Genomic DNA, 19381 nt, shown 5'->3' with positions numbered 1-19381 from the left:
AAAGAGGGACATCCCTGAGACTTGGGGGGGAGAGAGGTAGAAGAGGGGGCAGAAGTTATGATTTGCATGTGTTTCCCTGTCACTTTTTTTAATCAAAGCAGCACAGTGCTACTGAACAATAGAGAAGATCTATCAGATGTGTACCATATCATACATTCCAGCAAAAAGAAGGAACACACCCTTTCATTGATCAAATACGACTTTATTCTTGCTGTGTTTCAGAAGAAGACACTCTTATTGCAGCATGAATGTAATGGCACTGATATTCCGGAGGCCAGGAGGATATTTACTGCCTCACTGGAAGTACTGTAGCCATTTTAAAGTTGCATTTCATCAAATAATGACAGAAACCATAATATTTTTGCCATAGGGTATTTTAAGAGGAAGGATTGATTGTGTGCATCCCTGCTGTTTTCTCCAGATAATCTGTAACAGCCCAAACAGCCAGCTCTGCTGTGGTTTGTTCCTTAAATGAAGATCACCAGCATAAAACAAAGTGCGCCAAATGGCATTGCATTTGAGTGGAGGGGGTAATTTGAAGCCCATGATTGCACACAGATTCCTTAAAAGGGAGTGATTTCTAGAAAACAGCTTAAACAACATAATGAAACAACTGGATAGGCCTGGAAAATTAGTGAAGCACCTTTGCCATGTGCCTCTTGTTTGTGCTGTGTTACAGTGTGAAGGAGAAGGGAAGGGAGAAAATTCAAAACTCTACTTGATTAGAATTAAGAGCAAAATGTTTTTGTCCAGATGTATTTCCCACCAGAGCCCTCTGGATGGAGTTTATGAAAATTAGTTTTGCACTGAATTAAAACCAACACTTTTTTTCCTTTTTCTTTCTATCCTGGGGTTGTCCAGCATAAACTGTATGAAGGTTGTTGAGTGTTAACCCAATTGTAACATAATTAATGATGGTGAGCTGGTGACATCTAACACTGCTGAATAGGTAGGAAGGGAATTTCAGCTGCCCCACAGCCCTGCTAGAAGGTATTATTTAGAGTCCTGTGAGGTATCCTAGTCAGATTTTCATTTCCAGGTTCCCTGAGTAGTGAGTTTCACAAAACATGGTTGTACCAGCGCACAGTGTTCATTTAAGGTGCATTTGCAGACGCCCGAGATGAGCTCCGTTGCCACGTCCCCTATCAAGCCTGCTCAGGAGGAGCAGTCCTTGACTCCCCCGGGGAAGGTGATTGCCATCAGCACCAGGAGCCCAGGCTGCGCACGGAATCAGTCTGCCCTTCGCAACAACAAGACTTTCTCTCCTGGTGCTGCTTCCAGCTCCTCAGGTGAGTATTCCGAAAAATCCATTTGAAGAGATCTGCCCATTACTATCTCACATGGTGATGAGAACTTCCCAGTGATGGAACACTGGAAGAAGGACTGTTCTTACTCTCAGGAACTTCACTGTCTGAGAACATTGGTGTCTGTTAAATTTGCTTTAGAATTGTCCTCAGTTCAGTTCTGCTTTGAATCTCGAATAATAGTGCACATCAGTAATGCAATTCACAATCCAGGAGGACTCCCCTGAGTTGCTCTTACAGAGTGTTTGTGGGTTTTGGGAGCTGTGTCGTGGTTTAACCCCAGCCGGCCGCTCAGCCCCATGCAGCTGCTCACTCACTTCCCTCTGGTGGGATGGGAGAGAATTGGAGGAGGAGAAGTGAGGAAACTCATGACTTGAGATAAAGGCAGTTTAATAAGAAATGCAAAAGCCACACAAGCAAAGCAAAACAAGGAATTCATTCGTTACTTGGGAGGGCAAAGGCCATCCCTCTGAATGTCCATTCCTAACTTCTTCTTCTCCCCAGCTTTGTATGCTGAGCATGATGCCAAATGGTCTGGGATGCCCCTGTGGTCAGTTGGGATCAGCTGTCCTGGCTGTGTCCCCTCCCATCTCCTCGTGCACCCCCAGCTCCCTCGCTGGCAGTGCTGGGTGAGGAGCAGCAGAGGCCTTGAGGCTGTGTAAGCCAGGCTCAGCAGTAACCAGATCATCCCTGAGCCATCAACACTGTTTGCAGCACAAATCCAAAACCGCCCCACTGAAGAAAATGAACTCCTTCCCAGCCCAAACCAGCACAAGCTGACGGGCACAGGGTGTGGGATCTCAGGAGAGCATCAGCTCATGGAGCAGGTGACTAAATACATGGTGTAAAGTTTGTTGATAAATAATTACTGAAAATTTCCTGTGCCATCCTGCCATTTTTGGTTTAGATTAGATATTAGGAAGAAATTCTTCCCTGTGAGGGTGGTGAGGCTCTGGCACAGGTTGCCCAGAGAAGCTGTGGCTGCCCCATCCCTGGAAGTGTCCAAGGCCAGGTTGGACAGGGCTTGGACCAACCTGGGATAATAGTGGAAGGTGTCCCATGGCAGGGGGTTTAGAATTAGATTAGATTTAAGATCCCTTCCAACCTAAATCATTCTGTGATTCTGTCATTATAAGATACAGAATGATTATGAATTACCTTTTCTTTTACTAGCAGGTACAGCTGCTGTAACCTGTGAGCCCCAGCCACGAAGGCCAAGAATTTCAGTTCTGTGCTTCAGCCCAGCTGCATTGGCCACCAACTGTTTATGACTTTAGGAAAGTCTTTGAAGGTGTTAGGGTTACTGGGACCAGTTGTGATTCTTAGGCTGTCCTTTTCACACCCAGGCTGTGAGAAGCAGTGGACCAGGTTAACTGGTGCTGTAAAATCTGGTTGGTGCTCTGGGTGGTTTTCATTTAAAATGACATAGCAATTTCACCTTTGTCTAAAGCTTCATTGCACTTCTAGGCAAGGTCACACTTACTTAAATATCTAGTAAAAGGCAATAATTTAATAGATCAAACAGATAAATTGCATTTCAGTGAGATCCACAGGCTCAAAGGACTTTTTAAATCTTCTTAAGTCAGACTTGAAATAGAATCAAACTTCCTGAGTTTGCAACATTCATTTTTATGAGATTATACTTCATGCTTCTCTAATGCCTTGAAATTTTTTTCTGAAGCATTTTAAGCAAGGATAAGGTTCATCCACTGAGGATCCTGGGCAGAAACAGCAAGAAAATAACAGTATTTGTATCTGATCCCCAGAAACAGAGACCTGTTCTGTTGGAATAGAGCTTCTGTGATTCAAAGCCAAATATAATTGTCCATGTTAGTCTTTGATTTGCACCACTGGGTTACAAGTAGCTCTGTGCTTTAACATATTATTAGGAAGCAGGTTGCCTTTGGTGCAAAGTGGAAAACACAGACTATGTATTCCTGCTTTTGTACGTATCAAAGATGCCACGTTGGCTTCAGCTGAGTGTTTTGGGAACAGAGGAGCAGTACAAGTGTGTTCAGTACAACTGTTATACCTAGTTAACTAGGTCAGCCCCTCAGCAACTCTACCTGGGCCTTGGGGATGCATTCCAGGGTGTCAAAAGAGTAACTGAGTCTGAGATCCCCACCCTGAGTTGGGTTGTTTGGTAGACAAACTGAATCCCTTGTATGAGCCCTGATAAGGGTGTTCTGAATCTAAAATAGGATTCTTTGTGGTCTGGATTGCAACCTGCAGTATACAGTAATTACTGAGCTCCTTTATATCTTCACACAGTGCTAGTAAATGCCTGCAGTAATTTGGTCAGGCAGGAGGCACAAATTTATGTGTTTCTCTGCATTTAGTTGATTTTTAGGTACATTAGCACACTGAAATTTTAACTAACCTTTGAAAAAAGAATTTAGAGCAGCAGGGTGGAGGTGGCCATTTCGTCTTTAAAACAGGAGGATAATTAAAACCTGCTGGTTTATTGGTTCAGTAAATAAAGTTTTATGTTCTTCAGAACACTTCTGAACGCTGTTGCATGTCTCTGCTGTAGTGAGTAAGGAAACCCAGTGTTCTGTGTGGAAAGAGGCAGGTCCGTGTCCATGAATTACTATGGGAAAAGGGGGGTGGGGAGTGTAAATAAATCATTCATGATGTGTTTGTAATGGATCTGTGTTTGTATTATCTTCCCCTACGTAAGGAGTGGGGGATATATAGTTGGTTTACTGGGATAGGCCCTCAAGTATTCCTACAGACTGAACAGATAACAGATAAACTGGTGATCACAGTCGGTATGGGGCTGAAAACTGAGGGCTTCAATTCTAGTTACTTTAGCAGTGTAAAATGGCATTTAACCCCCTGCTTCCAAGGATTTCAAAGCAAGTGAATGTTAGTGGTATCCCTGTGAAGTGGGTAAATACTGTCGGTTTGCAGGTGGGAAAACTGAAGTATGGAGAGATTCCTGACTTGGGATCACACACAGCTGGTGGCAGAGCCTGAATCCCTAAGTCCCAGCTCTCCCTATGATCCTTCAGTTACTAAAAGTTACTTCCTTTTTTTTTTTTCATTTCATCTCATTTGAATTGCTGTTAAAATCTTCTAGGTTTGAGAAGCCTCCCTAGACCTCTCTTGGTGGCTGGTCCTTCAAGTTCTGGGAGCACTGAGGCCGACAGTGGGCTCTTTGCAGTTCCTACAACCCTGCCCCCCAACAGCCGCCATGGGAAGCTGTTCCTGCCCAGCAAGGAAGCAGAGCTGACCTTCCGGCAGCACCTGGACACCATCAGTGTAAGTGAGGTGACTGAATGGAAAATGCAGCCTGAGCCAGCTTCCAGGAGGTATCGCAGGGATTTTGGGATTTTGGTGCTTCTCATGATGCTCAAGTCTAACGTATTAGCTGAGATGAGTCAGATTTGGACTATATAACTGTGCTTTGAAGTGACATTACCTGTTCAGACCCGAGTCTGAATGCCATCACACAGCCCAATGAAACTGGTTCACTCTCTAATTAAGTTGCTCCAGCAAATATATTTGCCAGGTTTAGCAAAAACTGATCCCCTTCTGATGTGCAGCTAGTTTTAACACGTATTTAAGTAAAATACAATCTCAGTAAGAAAACTTCATAGGGAGCTACAGTAGTTAAGTAGTGAAGTGCCTTTTTTGGGGAGAAAGCTTTATCTCCATAAAGAAAAAATATGTTCTTGGTGGAAAATGTTCTGACTGTTGCAGAAAGGATATTGTGCTGTCTGAAACAAACCACAGTGTCTTAATTAGAGTCAACTTTACTGACAAACAGAGTCTGGGGGGTATAATTTATTCTGTGTCTGGATGCTTAAAATACTTTGTAATGCATTTCCTGTTCTTGTCCAGATGCAGTCGGACTTCTTCCTGCCAAAGCCCAGGAAGTTAAGGAACAGGCACTTGCGGAAGCCGTTGGTAGTACAGGTCAGAGCAAAGTATGAATGCCTGTTTTGCTCCCTGAGTAGGTATCAGTAAGGCTACAGTGATTTGAACCTAATGAAAAACTGAATTTCCTTCATACACCCACTGGAAAAGTGAAGCTGAACACAGAAGGGAACAGACATTTTGGTCTCTGGTGTAACCAGCCATGTTACATTCGCTGAATGAGGAATATCAATAACAGCAGAAGTCCAGTGCCTGAGGTGGTTTGGCAGAATAAAAAACCCTCTGTCTGGAAGCAGGTTCTGCTGCCTGGGCCTGCTGGTACTGAGGCAGAGGCAGCGTGTCCCTGTGCTGTCCTGCGCTGGCAGTGTTGGAGCTGGCAGCCCTACTACAGCAAGATCTCCCTTTAGATACTTTTCCTGCTTCCTGCTCACTAGTGGCTGTTAAACTGTGGTGGGTATAAACCCCTGTAGTGAAATAAATCATAACACACTTTGAAAGAACAATGATCGCAGGGGAAAAAATGACGTTTGCAAAGAGACATATGGAAAAGGTGGCCTGTTGTCATGGTGCTTTGGCAGCAGACAGGCACTGCCCTCCTTCAGACTGCTGTGATAACCCAGGGAAAAGGCACGTGCCACTGGGAACACCATGGACAGGCAGGGAGCAAACAAGAAATCTGAAACCCAAATAATGGAAACTTAGTGGAGAAAGCAAAGTTCCCAAGTGCCAATATACCATTTTGTCTCCTCTGCTCTGTATAAGAGTAGGAGACTCAGAAATTACCCCTGGACTATTTTTTTTTATCCTGGGGTCTTCAGATCTGTGGAATTCCCTGGTTTTTAAGAGCTCCAAAGTACATACAGGTGTCTCATAAATTCACACTTGTTCAATTTTAAGGGAAGATCAGTTTGCACAGAGACTAGGTCCTGTCCTTAAGACCACCGCTGTAATTCTCTGAGAGATTTGAAAAATACTGCAAGTATAATCAGAGAGGAATATAGTTCTAATCAGCATTTCTCTGAGAATTTTTCACATGGAAATTTTCTCTTGTAGTAGTTTACAGAGAAAATACATTATTCCTATCTGCAACTTCTTTATCAAGAGTACACAGACCTTATTGCTGTGTCTGCTGCATGGTAGCGATGCCATGGAAATACTCTGCTTATTCTGGATGGTCTCATGAACTTCTGTGCTTTGAAAGATGAGCATTACCCTCTGTGTTTAAATCTTGTTCTGGTTTATTGTTTCTCTCACATAGAGAACACTGCTCCCCAGGCCATCTGGAAATCCGTCCCAGCATGTCTGTTCCTTTTCTATCTTATCCAACTCATCCATTACAGGTGAGTCTCTTTTAGCACTTCTTTGGTCTGAAAAGTGACCCTTAAGACTGCATAAAGGAGTAAGCTCTAAAAAGAGGAAAATGCCCTGTCAAAACAACAGTGTCACCAGCCCACAGGATGATGGGATTGTTCTCCTGGATCATTGTTAGGCAAATCAGGCTTGTGATAGAATTTTTTTCTTCCATTTCCCAATACTGAAAGTAGGGAAGAGCAAGGAGTTCTCAACCAGGAGACAAAATTTGGAACAAATTACTTAGAAATTTTTGTTCTGCAGTGTGTAATCATTTGTCTAGATTTTATATTGGAGTTTCTCTAGTACCTGGCATACTATCTAAATTTCATACAGTATAATCAATCCACTGCCCATGTGTCCTTTTCTGCTGGTACACTCTTGAGTATAGGTGTGGTAGTACAGGTGATCCCCCATCAAAGCCAGCATGAGATTAAGGGTTGTCTTCACTGACAGTATGAGAGCAGCCCCATTAGCACAGCAGCACTTGTTGTTGCCTGTCTGTGGCAAGGCACTGGTTAGTTCACATCATATTTCAGCTCTCTTCCATCATCTCCATCACTTGCATTCCTGGGGCTTGCTGCTGCTTGGAATTTATTTGCTTCCACTGAATTGTGTTGTGCTCTGCTTTAAAGGTGTTAGATTTCATTTGCCTGAGAGGTATTAATCCTTCCCCCTAGGGAGAGGTTCATTTCGGCCAATCCAGTCCTCACTGACTAAAGCTGCTGTTTCTCGTCCAATTGTGCCCAAAGTTCTTCCAACACAGGCCACCAACCATCTGTCTAGTAAGTCATTCCAAATTCTGCAATAAAAGCCGTGCCGGTGCCCCCCAGGCAGATAACTGTCTTGCAACAGAGAGTGGGTCCCATCATTAGAATGATTAGTGAGGTGAAAACAGCGACTGCCTCTAGGTTTTACCTAGAGGATTATTTGGGATGGAAAGACATTCAGATGTTTGAAGTGGATTTTAAAAGGTCCAGATGAGGTTGACCCTTGCAACAACTTAAGTGTTTTAAATTGAGTCTGTATGGCTGCTAGAGGCAAGGTAATGAAATAAGGCTCTATTGTTTCTAGAGCCCCTCTAGTAACCCACAGGAAACTTCTAGAAATTGCCTAACAAAATACTTACCAATTTGCAGGACAAAAAAGCAAAAATATAGGAGGAAAGGGTGGGGGGAGAACTGGAATGTTTCTCATCTATTTTGATATACCTGGTAACAGTTTGGAACAGGACAGAAAAGTTAAACCGTTTAGCTAAAAGCAATGCTACCCTTGGTGAAGAGGAGATGCTGACCCAGCTGATCAGGTGTTCCCATTGCCAATTTTTATGTGGGTTAAGTTTTGCCTCTGGGTCATTTTAAAAAAATTATCTTTTAGAGAATCACAGCAAAGTGAAGAAAAGGCTTGTAATGTGGTTTTTGGTTTTTTTTGTTTCACACAAGGTGCTATTGACTTGGCAGCTAAAAGTGCTGGCATTATCCCTGGCAGCCCTATGCCTGTCCTGGATGCAGATGGTTTGCCGGGTGTGTCTCCGTTGTCACCAGACGCGGTGCCCACGGTGGTGACAGGGCAGGAGCCAGCAGTAGCACATCAGAACGGAAGCTCCATCACCACTGTGGAGGTCAGAGGCTCTTAAATGAGCTTTTTTCAAGTACTTAAGTGTCTTGCTCTTTCATTGTGTCAAAAGGCTGTATTATTATGACTCCTCTGTGAGCTTTCTCCTGGGGCTTGGTGGTAGACACTGCTGTCATGGCAAAGCACCCTGTGTTGTGTAGTGTGTATTTGAGGTTGAGGGATCAAACCATCATCTCATTGAGCAGATTTCCATCCTGTAAAGTGGCTTGCAGTTGTGAGTGTTGAACTTGGCCATCCAGAAATCTGGCTTAAAAAAAAAATGGTGGCATTTCAATAGACTAATTCAGGAGGAAATCTGGCGCAAAACATGGACTTTTAGAGATGTATTTGGAATGGGAACTCTGATTTCTCCTTGCTGTTACTTTCATTGCGACCAAGATACACCTTAGTCCATGTCAGTCCTGGTCACTTTCCCAGGGAGTTGATGGACGGTTTTAAAAGACATGAGATGTATAAAGAGGATAAACCGTGATATGCCGTTGTCCCTTCCCTCCCCAGCTAGTCACTCATGTGGTTTCTGTTGTGTTCCAGGGCTCAGGCCCTGGGTGCCGGGTACCATTCATCAACCTGCCGACACGGCCTGAGCAGGAGGCAGTTCCTGATGGCTTCCAGGTACAGTGTGTGCTGAGAGAACAGTGCCGTGGAGTGGGGAATGTTCTGTGAGAACACCACTGGTATTGCTAGTTTAAACCCCACATCCCCAGGTAATCGTGCGCCGCTCGCACTGTCTGGTGGGAATGAAATCCCTGGCATCTGAAGAAATTTAAAGAAATTCGGGAAAGCTGCTTAAATATGTGTGGGTGCTGTTCCCTAAAATCACAGTGAGGCTGACAGTGCCTCTCCTGTGAAGGACAAACAGGCTTTACCTATCTCTTGGTGGAGCAGAGGAGTTTATGATTGCTGTGCTCTATCTATGAGTGTATTTTAGACATCACAAGGAGAGGTTTCAGCAGCTGGCAGTCCTGCTGCCTGGATGTTGCTGAAGGAGGAATATTAAGACTAAAAGCCTGATTGCAATGCCAGAATCCTGTCCAGAGGATCTCTGTTCTTTGTGCTGGATCCAGTAAGACGTAGACAGATACCTGAAGAGTAACTGTGGCAGCACGTAAGTTGTGGGAGTGTTGTCATCCTGTCCCCAACCTCTCTCTCCAGTGGGATCCAGGACCTAGTGTTGGATACTTAAGCCTCAGAATACAGGCTGTTCTGTTTTCAGTGGAAGCTTTTACCACCCTTCCTGTGACACCTGCATGTGAAAAAGATCAAATTAGTTTGATTGGAGAGCATAAAGGAGAGGAAATATTTTTATAGCACAGAAGTTAGGAAGTGAACCTGTGAGACATTTATTGGGGTAATGGGGCCTTGGGTTCTGGTTCTTGCTCTCAGGACAGCTGTGTACACTACATCAGAAAAACAAAATTGCAGTTCTGAGATGAGGTAATGAGACTCCTTAAAGATAAGTTGAGTTTTGGGAAGTCTGGCTGTAAAGTGTGAGTACAAAGTGAGTTATCAGTCTAAAATACCTATATACTCTTCAAGCAATTACAGGTTTTTGCCTATACAAATACAAATTAATACATATTTCTTAGGAACTCTCTTGTAGATTCATCAAAATTATGTTAATTTCATGATTATACAAAGATGCTTGTTTCTGTTGTGTAGGTGTTTTAAATATTCTTTGGAATGTTTTTTCAGATGATTTGGCAGGATACGGGCTGAAGCATATTTGCTCATACTTACAGATTTTTCATGAAAATAATACAAATTTATTATATAAATAATATATTCCTCTAAATTTAGGAATATTATCTACTGGATTTTTTTTCCTCTTAAAGTCTGGTTTTAATCTGATATTCAGGAGCTAAGCTGTGCTTTTTAGATTTCCAAGTTCTTCATAAATTTATGAGCAATTAACTCTGTTTCTTGTTAACAGGGCACATCAGTCCTTTCTCTGCCAGAACTGGCCAAGACTCCTCTCCAGAATGGTCTGTCCACCCCTCCACTTCCCTCATCAGAAGCTTCCAGTACCCGGCTCTCTCCTCCCAATGTTTCTGCTCTCTTGGATATTTCCCTGCCCGGACCACCTGAAGATGTGCTTTCCCAAGGGGAACCTGCCACTCAGATCAGTGATTCCATCATCGAAATAGCCATCAGCTCTGGCCAGTACAGTAAGTCTGAGCTTAACTAAAGTCTGCCTGACAAGTTAAAAGAAAATCCCAAATCACTGGCATCTTACATGTCAGCAGAAACTTTTCCAGAAAGCAGTTCTTGGGTTGTGGTTTTTTTGTGTTTTTTTTTTTTTTTTTAATATCTGTTTTCCAAATAAAATTCTGTTCTTGGCCTTTATTTTCTAGCAGATATGGATGAGGGGCTTGTTGTTTTGTATTCTTTTCCTTTCCAAACAAAAGTTGGTGCAGTGTCCTGTAACTGCATTGACTGAATCAGTGCCCCCTGACATTGGTTACAGGTGAAGGTGTTTCTCTCTCTCCTGCAAAGCTGAATGGCAGTGACAGTTCCAAAAGTCTTCCGTCCCCATCCAGTAGTCCTCAGCAGAACTGGATTGCATCTCCCAGCCACGATCCCCAGTGGTACCCCAATGACTCCACAGACTCCTCCCTCAGCAGCTTGTTCTGTAAGTGTCCAGATTCAGAGAAGTGCCCAAAAAGTGCTTTCCTGTAAAAAAAAAAAAAAAAGGCACTTTTTATCAGAAGTGAATCCTTTGGAAAATTGTAAACCCAGTAGGATGTTTGTAGAATTATTCCATTATGTCTTGCTTTCATTACTTCTTGCTTTCATTTCCACAGTGTTGCCCTGAATACATTTTCTTTCTCTTTGCAAGTCTGTTCCTGAAAAGATCCCATTGCTAGATTATGACCCATACCTTGGGACAAGTTCTTTGTAGTCTGTTTGGAGCCTGACTCATCAGTTAGGGTGAGGCATTTGGGCTATTGTGCCAAAACAAAAAGATGCCCTTGGCTTTGCTGCTGGAAAAATAGACCTTGTTGCGTGCTTGGCAAGCACTGTCTCAAAGACATGAGGTCACTGGGTTTGATTGTGGTTTGGTTGTTGTTTGGGGTTTTTTTTCATTAATATTTCATGGCACCAGTGTAATGAGTGTCCCTACTCTTAGCAGTGTGCTGATGGTGTCCATGCTGGTAACACATCATTTTTAAGAGAAGAAATGGATATCTGTCCTCCATGTCCTACTTCCTCGTCCTTCTCTTTATCCTCCCAATTGCAAACACTCGGTGCAGTGACTTACTGATGTGCCTGTTCTTTGTAGCAAGTTTCATCTCCCCGGAGAAGGGACGAAAAATGTTGCCAACTCCTGTTGGGAACACCAGTGGCACCTCCTTACTGGGACCCAGCCTGCTGGATGGGAACTCGCGGGACTCCTTTGTGTCACGGTCTCTGGCAGATGTGGCAGAGGTATGTCAGCAGACTACACTCAGAGCCTGCTTCCTCCTGCAGGGCAGTTACTGGGTACTGTCCGTCAGACCTTCCTGAGATACTTCTGAGGCAAAGGCGCTTTGACACCTGTGCTCCAGCTCAGTAAAAGAGCACTAGAGTCATAACAAAGAGATATGTAAAATGACCTGAGGGCACTCGGCATCAGAGCTGGTGTGAGAAGCTCTTGTGAGCAGGTTCCTTTTGGTGGGGGAGATCATGGTCACCTGTTGGACATATTTTTGTTTTAACAGAGAGAGAGAGATTTGGTCCTGTTCTGTATGTCCTGCTTTGTAGAGCAGGAACTGAAAGTACTAAAGGTAAGAGAAAGGTTAACAGTGATGCAGCTACAGTACAGTTGGAGGGCTGGTAGGAAAAAAAAAATAAATCCAGAAGGAAGAAACAGGAGATGGCTAATACAAAATTACCTGAGAGATGGCAGAAGGTCCTGTGCTGCTGAGTTATTGTCTCTGTTGGCAGAGCTGTCCCTTTGTGTTGAACTCTTTTAAGGCATAGAATGAAGCCCAGCAGTTACTAAGGCTGTGACATGCTTCAGGACAGAGCTCCCTTTCAGAGGGACAGACAGGACGAATGAGCTGCAAGGAATATTATGGAACTCAGCAAGGAAAATGCAAAGTCCTGCCCTGGGAAAGAATAATCCCACAGCAATATGGGCTGGGGACTGGCTGTTTGGGAAGCAGCTCTGCTGCCCCTGGGGATGCTGATAGACACCAACTGAGTGTGAGCTGGGGCATCTGTGGCACCTGGGGTGATCAACAGTGTCGGGAGCTGTTTTAACAGAAGCATGGCCAGGATACTGAACAAAATGATGATTAACCCCCTCTACTCTGTAGAGTAGTAGAGTCTAATCTACCTGCTGTGAGACCATGTCTGGAATACTGTGACCAGTTTAGAGCACCCAATATAGGAGAGAGAGAGAGAAGAGAGAGAGAGAGAGAGGGAAACTGGACCAAGTTCATCAGAGGGTCACCAGCATGATCAGGGGTCAAAGCACCAGTGATGTCTAAAGGCTTCAGGGTGGGAATGACCCTACTGCCTGCCAGTACCTGCAGTAAGGTCATCAAGGAGATGTAGCCAGGCCCTTCACAAAGTGGTGGTGGGAGGTGGGAGGAATAAGCAAAAGCTGAATTGAAAAAGGTTCAGACTACACCTAAAGAAAAGGTTTTTCACCCTGAGGATAGGCAGGCGGGAAAACGTGTTGCCCAGAGATGTTGTGCAGTGTTTGTCTACAGAGCTTTCTAGGATTCACATCGATAAAGCCCCAAGTAAACTGGTCTCTCCTCATAGGTGACCCTGCTTTGAGCAAGAGGTTGAACTAGAGACCTCTTCAAGTCCCTTCCAGTCTCAAATATTCTACAATTTACAGTCATTACCTCAGTGCAACATCACATACCTTGTAACTTCTTGGCGACTTGCCCTTATGGAAGGAACATGTAATTCCTCCATTGCCCTTTGGATTTGGAAAAGGAGGTTCTGTACAGACCTTTTAACTGGGAGCTGCAGTGAACTCATGCTGATTTAGTGTGTCCTTGGCTGTTTCAGACCCTGATATTGCAGACCTTGATATTACCAGCTGCCTTTAGAAGAAAATGGGGTTAGCCTCTGTGTTAGGCACACCAGAGCAGTTGTGAGAGAGGTGGGCTTGTGTGGGTCTTCAGAGAAAGCAAGTATTTAAAATGGGTTTAGTGATGGCAGAATTTTGAATGACTTTTTATTAAGTGTCCTGCAGAGTCAAGGTTTATTTACAAACACAGTTTGTAAATAAAAGAGGTAATGTCTTTAGAGCATCTACCTGTGCACCTTAATGCTGAGGTAAGGTCCACTGAGACTATGGGTTGTTGGGTTTTTAAGAAGCTTCCATTTAGCTGTGGATAAGAGCTGTTCTCTAACTCAGCTCAGGTGAGATGAAGTGTATCTTTCATATGAGGTGAGGCTGGGAAGGAAGCTGAGAGAACCAGACTCTTCTCAGGACAAGAGGCAGCAGGCAAAATTTGAAACGTGAAATTCTACCTGAACACAAGAAAACTATTGTGAGATGGTCAAACACAGAAACAAAGTATCCAGAGTTGTGGCATCTTCATTTGTAGGGGTACTTGGCACCTGCCCAACTACATGCAGGGCAGCCGGTTCTTGAGTGAGATGGTTGGATAAAATGCTCTCAAGATGTCCTTTCCAACGTCAACAGTTCTGTGATTCTGCAAAATTTCCACTGACATGTCGGTCATCTCTTCTGTCTCTTCTAGGTGGTGGATTCCCAGCTGGCCTGCATGATGAATGAGAACAGCATAGATTACATATCCCGGTTTAATGACCTTGCCCAGGAACTGTCGATACCTGAGCCAACTCGCAGGGAGATCCTGTTTGATGGAGGAGGTGGTGGTCCCCCAATTGGGGATCTCTCTCAGTGAGGCTGTGACCAGCAGGCTGGTGCAGGCTGTTTGGCTGAGCTGGATCTTGATGAGGGCGGGTTGGAGAGCAGCAGCTGAGGCCCAGTTGTCCCTGTCCTGCGTGCTTCTTTCTAACAGAGAAGCATTGGCTTCAAAGGTCTGAAGAAGTACTTCCAAGTCCTGGAATGTGCAATATATGGGGAACAACAAAACATGGAATAACATTACATGTGTCCCTGCATCAGTGATGTAAGATGGCAGGTTTGTGAGACAGTCCTGGACTTGTACTTTGGAATGGCCTAAGCAAATGGCTCAAGAAGGGAAGGGATTGCCACAGGCTCCCCTACACGAATTATTGTTTGAGTAGTGATCAAAATGCCTTGCTTTCGGATCCGCGTGTAAGTTGTGGAGGATGAAGGGTAGGGGTGGGTAGGGGAACCATTGTGCATCTTGAGATGTCCTAGTTGGCACTCTTCTTATCAGTCAGTCAAACTGAAGTTCTTGCACTCTGCCCAGGGCACTGCCACTCCTCGATGCTGTTCCTACAGACCGTTCTGTTTGTTTGGCTGTTTGACCATTCCAGCAGGGCTCACTCCTGCCTGCCTGTTTGGTAGGAGAGCTCTGGTCCACCCTCCTCCCACACTGCATGGATCCTCTAGTTTTTAAACCCCATCACGTCACAACCATCATCACCCTGACTACACTCACATTCTTCACCTTTGAGACTCTTCAGCACATTGCACAGTTCACCTTGTGATTGGGGAGAGTGCTTTCCTGCTTTCCCCAAAGAACGGTTGCTTTTTAAGTCGGGAAACACTGCAAAAGAGCTTACACTAGGAAAACTGTGTCATAATTACTCTTGGCTTTGCTGGAAACCTGTAAATATTGCCATCTTTCTTCACAAAAACTGAGGATTTACCTGGGAGAGGAAATAGGAAAGAATATTGTAATGTGTAGGAACAAATACTAGGTTAACGCTAAAGTGGTTAAGATCAGTTTTGTGTCATGAAGAGGAGAGGTGTCAAGTCCTAGTTTAATCCCTTAGTCCTTCCTTATTTCCTCCTTGCTCTGTGAATTCCAGGTGCTCTGTATACCTCAGGGCATCATTCTTCATTACAGTCACTCCCAGGCATGAGTGGGTCTGGCACTCCCTCTCTGAAATCCCTATGCATTTAATGTTGTGTTTTACTGTAGGAAAGACCCAGATCCTGATTGCAGTGGGTTCAACAGGATATCAGGTTACTTTCTGGAGAGCTGGTTGTCCGTCAGTTCTAGCTTTGTAACTCAGGAGACTTTTCCTATTTCCTTTCTTGCCAGTCCTGAGCGAGAATACCCTTGTTGTGCCCCTTTTTTAAGCACTTGTCTGCTTCTCCAGTTAGAGAATGTCCCTTGGCTGGTTTGAGTAGCTCTGAATTTATCCAAGGGGCTGCTCCTATATAAACCTCAACTTTGTATTATTAATAAATAAACAAACCTTCTCCATCCCTTAGGCTGTTATCAGGGGTTCATTTCCCAACTTGCACTATACTTGGTGGATGTAGTTCTGCCTGCCTTTAGCTACTTGTACAAGGCATTTCTTTGACTGGGAGTCTCTTGTAACCTTGCTCATGATGCACTGACTGTGTTTGTTGTTTGCCCAGTCCCTTCACCCTGCTTTAGGCAGATGATTTTTAGCTGCTCTGGAGTTGGCCTTATGTTTTCTGTCTTTAGGAGAAAATGGAACAAGTTTTCTGATGCACTTTTTGTGTGGCCCAGAGCAACCTTCCTGTTTCACTCAGAAAGGGGTGAGATTTGGATGACATTCCAAGAGCCCACGTACCAGGTTGCTGCATTCTGCTCTGTGACACAGGAGCCACCCAGTGTGTAAACCCAGCATGAGTACAGTTGGATGTTGCCAGCAGGAGGACACACCTCTATCACTAGCAAGGGGGAAGATCATGACTAGAAGAAAGAAGTTCATAGCTGTGGGCTGACTTCCCACCCTGACTGTAGGTCCTGTGAGACACTGAGTCCTTCTGTCATTATTTCTCCTTCATTATTCTTACAGACCCTTGTTTGATGCAATTATCAGGAAATCACATGAACCTGGAATAGGAAAAGTTGAAGGCTGCCACAAAAATGAATGCTGGGGCCTGTTTCGTTCTGAGCATTCCCCCTTGGTATGGAGAGGACACCGCCTTAATATCAAGAGTCATTCCCACTAGAAGTTCTCAGTTTTCCTTGGAGTTGATCTGTATCAGGTTTTCCCAGGTTGTTTCCTCTTGGCTTTGGGTCTTTACATTACTCATGCTGATTTTCCTGTATGCTATGTCTCAAAAAATCCTGCAGATTTGCAGGACAAAAGTAGAGGGCACCTTCTGTGGCTGTGGATTACAGAATATGCAGGAGGAAATGTGATGTGTTCTAATCAAGTACTGTATAAAAAGAAATATGAACTCTGATTCTTAAACTTCTAAATACCACAAGACCAGCATGAGGGTCTCCAGTGTATTTGTATCTTGACAAACTTTTTATCTTCCCTACTGATGCTGGCAGTGCAGCGGCTGTGACGGTGGATTTGGCTCTGCTGCACCTGCAGCCGAAATGGAGAGCAGAGCACTCCATCCAGATCTGGGAGGGCTTTTTTTTGTGCCACAGGGAGCTGTCAGCTCCTGCTCAGCCCACTCAGTTCCCAGGGGGAAAGGACACAATTGCAGAATGAAGGCAGCAGAAGTGGCTATTTTTGATGATGCCAGAAAACTTTAATACCTTGAACCTTTGCAAGTGGGCATGGACCACCCAGTAGTAACAGAGTGGAAATGACACGGGTTGGTTCTGCACTCAGACCGTTGGGGTTAGAAATGTGTTTGGCATCAGCCCCTTAAAAGTTGGCATTATGAAGTTCAGAAATTGAGTTCAGAAATGAAATGCTTTGCAAACTTCAGTTTAAGAATGAAGCCCTTTTAGGACAAGTTTTACCAGGGAAAAAATTAACAATAATTGAGATCATTGTGGCAATTCTGAATTGATGCAGAATTTGCTACCCTTCCTATGTGAAAGGCCACTTAAACACATCTGTGATCCGACCAGCTCTAGATTTTGGGTGGCTGTGCTTTACAATAGTAGTCATCATCAGTTTGTGCCTGAGACAAAGTGAAAAACTGGGGGGTGTATCCACACACACACATAATATGTGTGTGTGAGAGGGGTGTTTTTTTGTAAAACTGAAAACTTTTTCAATTCTAATTATTTCAGCTTCTCCACCAGCAGTAAGAAAATCTGTTTATGGGACAATGTCAGCTTAAGCAAAATCCAAGCAAGTGACAGTGAAATGGCCACGGGATTGTTTCTGAGGTACTGCGAGGTGGTGGAGAGTATTGTTTCCAGGGCACTGTGAGGTGGATGTTGGAGAGGACAAATGGATACTAACAGCCTCCAGGTCTAGGCTCTTCCCTCTCAGTGATTATCATCAGGCAGTTCTGAGTAGCTGATGAGGTGAATGGCAGAAGCATCAGTGTCTGTTGTCACAGACAGGGGTGGGTCCACCCGGTCATGCACACACTGATGGAGGTTCTGCTGGGTGTTGCATTCTGATCATCTACACAATCCATTTTATCCCATATCACTAAATTTACTAAGCATAGGAATACTAATTGTTTTTCATATGGCATTGTTTAGCCTTTTTCTGACACCCCCCTATATTTCTAAATTGAATTACGTGGCTTGAATCAAATCTAACCTACAAAGACATCTCATTTACCGACTGCAGAGTGGAAATTCAGTTGCATTTTGTTTTCTACACTCAGACTTCGGATGCATTTATAAGGAAAGTACTGCACTTTTTTTTAACCTTTTCAAACCTTTGAATCTGTTAATTTCACAGCAATTTGTAAATGTTAACTAAGCGAAACCTTGGCAAGCACTACGGCAATAAGTTATCATTAATTATTGAAACATGATAACTGCTTTAGAGCTTATGGTTCTGGCAGCAAAATTTAATGCTGTTTCTTTTAATAATAGTTAAGCCATATCATCTAAGGTTTCTGGCTTGTTTGAGATGTGAATTTGTTTTATAGATTATAAATATACCTATATAGTGTATGTATAAAGCAGAATGCCTGTCCTTACTGATTATTTTTTGTACCATATTGTAAATTATATTATTTATTCTTTACCAATTTTGGAAAAAGGTGTTTTGGTTATTTAATATAATATACAAAAGCTGTTAAGCTTCCTCTGTTTAAATTTCCAATTCAACTTGTAAAGCTGTTTTTATTCTTGTGCATAAATACATACTAATACTTGGTCTAAATTAGGTCCAGTGTGTTCCTTGCTGTTTATGCCCTCTTAGATTTTTCCATTTAACCTTTATTTACTTCATAATGGGGGGGGGCCTCAAATTTGTCTATAAGGCCAAGCCTTCAAATGTGAAATTCTAGTTGCATTGAAATCAGTGGCATAACTCCCATTGGCATCTCCCATCCCAGAATTTTAGTGCTTCTTACCATGGGCAGAGAAGGTTTTGGTTGTTTGGGTTTTTTTGTTTGATAGCTTCCATTCTCAGTAGCATCTGCTCATGGTGAGTGTCAGAAAGGTGGCAAAGAGGACTGGCTATCCTGAATGGCCTGTCTTGGGCCATGGGCACCAGTAACAAGGAGGAGAAAGAGAGAAAAACAAACAAACCGCACCAGAAAAATCCCAACTACCACCACGAAAAAAAGGTACAATAAAAGGGTAGTGTATATCTTGGGGGTTAGTTTGGGGTTTTTTTCCACTGACAGCTTCAGATGAGCAGGAACTCAGCTGTGGAAGTTGGTTTTAGGCCATCATGTTTTATAAAACCACTACCAGAAACACCTTTTTACCCCAGGACACTCAGGAACAGGAAGCCCAAAGAGGATTGTACACCTTTAGCATTTTGGTCTCTGTAACATACAAAGGCAGCTTTAACATTGCATTGAGAAACTGCAAGTGTGTTCTTGATAAGAAATGTTCTGAAAAGCTCAACAAAAGCCTTATCAGTAATATTTTGAGGCTTCCTTCCCATCCAAAGAGTGAGGACTTGTCTCTCCCATCTGTTCACTGAGAAAACTGGGCTATGACCAGGTTTGAGCTCTTTCTATGCAGCTTCTCCCCTCCACAGACTGCGAGCCTTCAGCACGATAAGAGACCTTTAAATCTTTTCCACCTTATGTCAAGGCTGGTACTGAATCTTTTCTCACAAATGAGCTAATTTTGCCCTTAATGACTAAAACTGAAGACTAAAAAAATAATGAGTCAGAAGAGTGGCAAAGCAAGAAATTAAACAAAGCGAGACATTGCAGTGAGAGTACATATTTTGGTGCTTTTTTGTTTTGTTTGGTTGGGTTTCTTTAATCC

General features: G+C 43.5%; 1 protein-coding gene across 7 annotated transcripts in view; it reads left to right on the top strand.

The window, feature by feature from the left end:
• CRAMP1 (cramped chromatin regulator homolog 1) overlaps positions 1-19381 on the top strand; it is a 57517-nt gene that overhangs the window by 31915 nt on the left and 6221 nt on the right. For 4 of the 7 annotated variants that reach the window (XM_017808915.1, XM_017808916.1, XM_017808914.1 and 1 more), the window contains exons 11-21: positions 1112-1289; positions 4387-4568; positions 5151-5225; positions 6445-6526; positions 7217-7321; positions 7979-8157; positions 8703-8783; positions 10102-10336; positions 10636-10800; positions 11452-11597; positions 13880-18314. In XM_017808915.1, the coding sequence (XP_017664404.1) occupies positions 1112-1289; positions 4387-4568; positions 5151-5225; positions 6445-6526; positions 7217-7321; positions 7979-8157; positions 8703-8783; positions 10102-10336; positions 10636-10800; positions 11452-11597; positions 13880-14044 (1593 nt within the window). In that variant the 3' untranslated portion in view covers positions 14045-18314. Of the gene's footprint in view, positions 1-1111; positions 1290-4386; positions 4569-5150; positions 5226-6444; positions 6527-7216; positions 7322-7978; positions 8158-8702; positions 8784-10101; positions 10337-10635; positions 10801-11451; positions 11598-13879; positions 18315-19381 lie in introns of those variants that run through there. The other 3 variants (XR_001873835.1, XM_017808918.1, XM_017808917.1) reach the window with 3 other exon arrangements.

Source organism: Lepidothrix coronata, unplaced genomic scaffold (assembly GCF_001604755.1).
Source record: "Lepidothrix coronata isolate B3197 unplaced genomic scaffold, Lepidothrix_coronata-1.0 Scaffold24, whole genome shotgun sequence".
Taxonomy (NCBI): Eukaryota; Metazoa; Chordata; class Aves; order Passeriformes; family Pipridae; genus Lepidothrix; species Lepidothrix coronata.
Note: the sequence above shows the minus strand (reverse complement) of the source record. Positions and strands in the feature narration are given on the sequence as shown.